The 5037-nt window shown below is 37.6% G+C and overlaps 1 protein-coding gene across 1 annotated transcript; it reads right to left on the bottom strand.

Moving 5' to 3' along the window:
• Positions 1-1855: 1855 nt before the first annotated feature.
• On the bottom strand, positions 1856-4693 carry LOC118750367 (heat shock protein 67B1). The gene has a single exon (XM_036485087.1). The coding sequence runs from the start codon at positions 4117-4119 to the stop codon at positions 1990-1992; it is 2130 nt and encodes a 709-aa protein (XP_036340980.1). The 5' UTR covers positions 4120-4693; the 3' UTR covers positions 1856-1989.
• Between the last annotated feature and the right edge of the window lie 344 nt (positions 4694-5037).

Below are 5037 nucleotides of genomic sequence, written 5' to 3'. Positions count from 1 at the left end.
GTTTAACTTTTGTAATTTTCACTCTGTCGATAGGGATTCCATTTATTTCTCAGTATATGTATGTATGTATGCATTTGTTTAATATTGTTTACTGCATCACTACCACTGCTAGTTTTTGTTTATATTTTATATTGGTGTATTTTTTTTGTCTAGAATGTTTATTAGCAATTTAGTTTCGTATTTCTTCTTAGTTTTAAGTTGTTGCTGGCGCAGCTCTTTCTCTCTCTCTCTCTCCCTATGTTAAATTCAGACATACATACATATCAATAAAATTAATAAACAATACACAAAAGGAATGTGTTTACCCCAATTTTTTTTTTTTTGTTAATTTACATAGTGGTTCAGCTTACATTGCAATTGAATAAAATGCCTATAATTGTGAAATATCTAAATAGTACATGATAACTATGTATGAAAGGAATGTAAAATTGCAAGCAATAACTGTTAATATATGCATTTAGATAATTTATATTTTATAAAAATAAAAGCTCGCTTGTTAAAAGAATCTCAAATTAAAAATAATTGCGTTGGAAATGCAGAAATTGACCGTGTCTTCTTCGATGTTGCGTAAAATATGATGCAACATTACACACTGATGTCTTATAAAAGAATTTTTATTATTTTTTATTTCATAATGATGCATCATGTGAAATTTTCTTATAGCTACTCCTGCCTTTGACAAAAATAATTTCTTAAAACAAAATTTAAATTTCAAAACTACATATTCACTGAGCAATGTATTTTACGATTTACTTTCTTTATTCTTTATAATTAAAAAAATGAAAGAAAAATACAAATAATAGAATAAAAGGATACAGAAAATAAAAAAGGTTCAGTGAATAAAAACTACAAAAAATTTAATAAAGATAAGCCTAAAACATTTGCATGTATTTCAAATAAATTAGGAAGGAAAGATATTTATGCATGTAAATCAAGGTGATGTGTATGTATTTCAAAAAAAATTGCGAAGAAAGTTATGTATGCATGTGCATTAAGGTGATCCAAAGTTTTTTTTCCAGCCAGCCCTCCCCACACGGGCGAATATCGAAAATAAAGATACCCGTATTTTTTACATATATACATAATGTGATTTAGATGAATATTTACCTTTAAAATTTACTCACTCATTATCGGTTATAATCTTATTTCTTGCATACAAAAATGTGTAATTTTATGCATCCGTAAGCAGATCACGCCCATTATGTAAAAATAGTTAGTAACATTTTAAAGTTACATATGCATCATAATTTTATTTTTGAAGATTTCTGAAGGAAAATACTTTTAGTCGATTAAAAATACCATCTTTTATCAATTCTACGAAAAACTTTATTTTTCCTATACAACAAATATATATACATACATATACATATAAATATTAACCGATTTGAAGAAAAAAATATCAATCTCCATATTTTCGATATTCTTCAGTTCTGCAGGGTGACAGCGGGAAATTTTCAAAAACTTGATTTTTCTGTGTATTTTTGGATCACTCTAATGTACATATGTACATACACATATTAATGCTTGTTTATTTCATTTAATTTATGATCTGTTAGATGAAATTATAAAAAAAAATCTATTATCTCATAGCTATGAATTATATATGTATTTCACTTGGTTTTGCCTTTTATTGTTAAATGCATAGCTTTGAGGGCTCATAAAATAAACGTACACACGCATTTGGTTTAGTTTGTGTGTCTTTATATATTCGTGATTTAATTATGATTAGAAAGTGTATGAATGCTTACAGGAAATGACGTTTGGGCGCCTAACGCGACTTCTATGCGTTTTGTCTTTCTACCTTTATATCACTTTCCTTTTCTTTTTATTTCGCTTGTACATGCTTCTACATTAATTAAGTACTTAAAATTTAAAAGTAATTTATTTTAGAAATGTATCTGCCAATATGAATTTTATCATTTATCTCTTTTCTCATCCGAAATATTCTCATTCTATAGCGGCAGAGTTTTTTGCTTACTTCTTCCTTGCTTAATTAGTTATCTCTTCGGTAGTTATTGCAAGTTTACCAGCTGCAACGTCACCTGCCCCAGAATTTACATCACATTGTGTCTTGCTTAAAAGTATGGCTGCATCGGCTGCTGCCACTAAGTCACCGGCACTGGGGGATTGTGCAACTACCACTAAATTTCCAACAGAGCTACTTTCGTCATTGCCATCTTCTACGCTCGCTCTACTCCCACCGTCACCGATTATATTAACATCTACCCCCACCCCAATGTCGGCAGCACCATCCAAATCATCCGCATCCATATCAGCATCAACGGCATCGGCAGCTTCAGACACTTCTGCTTCCAATTCTGTTGTCTCATCGATTTCTGATGCTGCTGTTTCCAAGCTGATGGTTAGACCTTCTGCCGTCTTTATTTCCGGTACGCCATTGTTGGTAACCACAATGATGTCGCTTGCTTCTACAATGGCTGAGCTCGCTAATTCGATGTCAACGTTATTAGCTGAGGTTATTTCGATACCGTTCGTCTCAACGATGTTTAAAGAGTGGTTGTTAGTTGCGAAATTATTAGAATTGGAATTGTTGTTGGATGATGACGATGAGTTAGCTACAGAATTCATGTCGCTCACGAGTGGAAGGGCGTCTTCGATATCCGATGTTAGCAATGAGTCTTCTGCCGTTTTTTTGCCAACATCTTTTACGATTTCTTCTTCTGTTTCTTCCGTCTCCATTGGCTCATCTGCAGTAACGGCAGTCATGATGGCGTCGATTGCCGGCGTTATTGCAACAGAGGATGTGAGTGCCTTTTCATTAGTATTAAAATTGTCGGAACCGACTGTTTTCGCATCGTCCTCTGCTAAACTGTCTTTCTCTTTGATATCTGTTTTTAAATTGGGCTTGGAAGCAGCAACAGAGCTTTTAACACCGCTTCTGTTAATGTTACTGACTTCACTGTTGTCATTAATGTTGTTATTGTTCGATATATTGTCGCCATTGGAAGACGTGGCTGTCGGCTCAGCTGTGCGTGCCTCAGATTCTTGCTCTGCGAGCAGCTCATTCGGCTCAAGATTGCCATTACGCTCTCGCGTTAACTGCAAGTCTTTTATTGCGGGTTGTGCAACTTTTGTCGGCTTCTGTTGCACACTTTCGACTGTTGCAGCCATCTGTTGGGGCTGCTGTGGTTGCTGCTGCTTTTGTTGCAATGTTATTGTAGCTGATGTTGGTAATGTTCCTGCCACTACTGTTACTGACGTGGCTGCTTGCTCCACTCCTGAGGCTGCTGCATTTGCTTGGTCTTCTTTTCCGCTGCTTATAGTGTTTGGCTCTTTAGCAGTGCTCTGTATTTGCACTGGCCCCCCAGTATGTTGTATATCGACAATGCGTTCTAGGGTTTCATCAGTCTTCATTGCTGGCGGTGGTGCCTTTACAGTCAAAATTCCATCCGAGGACAATGTTGAAAGAACTTCGTTCGGGTCATATCCCTTCGGTAGCATGTACTTTCGGATAAAGTGTCGCGAGATGACGCCATGTCCATCCTCTTTGTCTTCGTGTTGACCCTCGACGACGATACAGTTATCGATTGTCTTTACGGTCAGCTCGTTTGGTGCAAACTGCTTCACATTCATGCTGACCTGAAAGCCGTTCTTATTCACCACCGAATATGCGGATTTGCCTGCTGCTGTAGTTGATGAAACATTATGCGTGCCTGGGTTAGGCGAATGTGTATTAGCCGCCGACTCCTTGTCCCCAGCGGTTGTTCCGCCGGTGGTGTTGGTGCCGGCGACGCCACCTCCACCCCCAGCAGTCGAGGACGACTCCTTTTCCAAATGATGCTCGTACACTAATTGTATAGGCGTTTTGTTACAACATGGCTTGCCTCGATAGTAGGGATGGTGACGACTTTTACTTATATTTGGCATCCAATAGAACTGCGAGAGGGGGCGTGGGCGTCGCTGTTGCGACAAATGCTGCTGCTGCGGCGGTTGCTGTTGCAGAGGATGTTGCGTCTGTGTTTGTTGTTGCTGCGGCTGCAATTCATGCGGATAGATACCAAAACCGAAGTCGTCGACATCCATACCACCGGTGGCCAGGCAACGATTGAATTCATGCAACTCATCGGCCAATTCGAGTATAAACGGTATAAGGGACATCGCTTAGGTATATACCCAATTTTCAAATATATATGTATGTATGTATATTAAATTGGTACCTATATTTTTAACTGTTACACACACTCACGCACACGTACACGCACGATAGATATGCGTTTATAATTTCACGACACGTTGCAAGCGGAGCAGCTGTTTCCGTTTTTTTAAGAAAGTCGTTACAAATTTGTTGGGCTCACGGCAGAGTAGTTCATTAATATTTTTTTTTTTTTTTTTATTAAACACTATACTTTTGTTTTTAATGCCAATACTAATTGGGGTAGAAGCAGTACCATTCGAATGCAACCGATGCGCAACCGAAACACGCCCGACTTGCTTCCTAACTGGTTTTCATATGAAGGCAAATTGCTGAATGCTGCCTTTTTAAACCACCTTGCAGCGCTGAATGGAAAGCTTAGAGCAAATTCGATTGGAAGTCCAAGTTCAAGCAAAAGATCGGGGTGTGACAGGGAACTAACCGGCCGACTAGACAATTCGCTGATTTACCGGCGACCGACTGTGGCATTGTGGTGCGTGTCACCAGCTTTTTGCAATACGATGCAACGAGACCTCCGAATTTCCTGCAACTGTGGGAGCCGTGCATACGTTAAAAATGTATTTTGCTCTGGTGGTTCTGAAGTTTTGCTTTCATCTCGCTCATTCTTTGCATATGTTCACGGCAGTAAAGTTTTGTTTCTTGTTTTTAGTTTCTCTTGCAGCTATAGTTGAGCTTGGCAGGACAGTAGAAAATGAATGTACACTTATTAAGAAAGAAGTCGCGTAGAAATGTGGGAAGGTATATACATACCTATATATATGTATGAACATAAGTGTATACATATATACAAATGTATGCTGATATGTATTTTACGAATTTATGTAAATACCAAGCAGTGCTGCCAATTTTTTTCGAATAAAAAT

Source organism: Rhagoletis pomonella, unplaced genomic scaffold (genome assembly GCF_013731165.1).
Source record: "Rhagoletis pomonella isolate Grant_MI unplaced genomic scaffold, Rhpom_1.0 Rhpom_scaffold_00216, whole genome shotgun sequence".
NCBI lineage: Eukaryota > Metazoa > Arthropoda > Insecta > Diptera > Tephritidae > Rhagoletis > Rhagoletis pomonella.
Note: the sequence above shows the minus strand (reverse complement) of the source record. Positions and strands in the feature narration are given on the sequence as shown.

What these genes read in the sequence shown, in the direction of transcription:
- LOC118750367 (XM_036485087.1), bottom strand. Translation starts at nt 4,119, where the DNA reads ATGTCCCTTATACCGTTTATACTCGAATTGGCCGATGAGTTGCATGAA.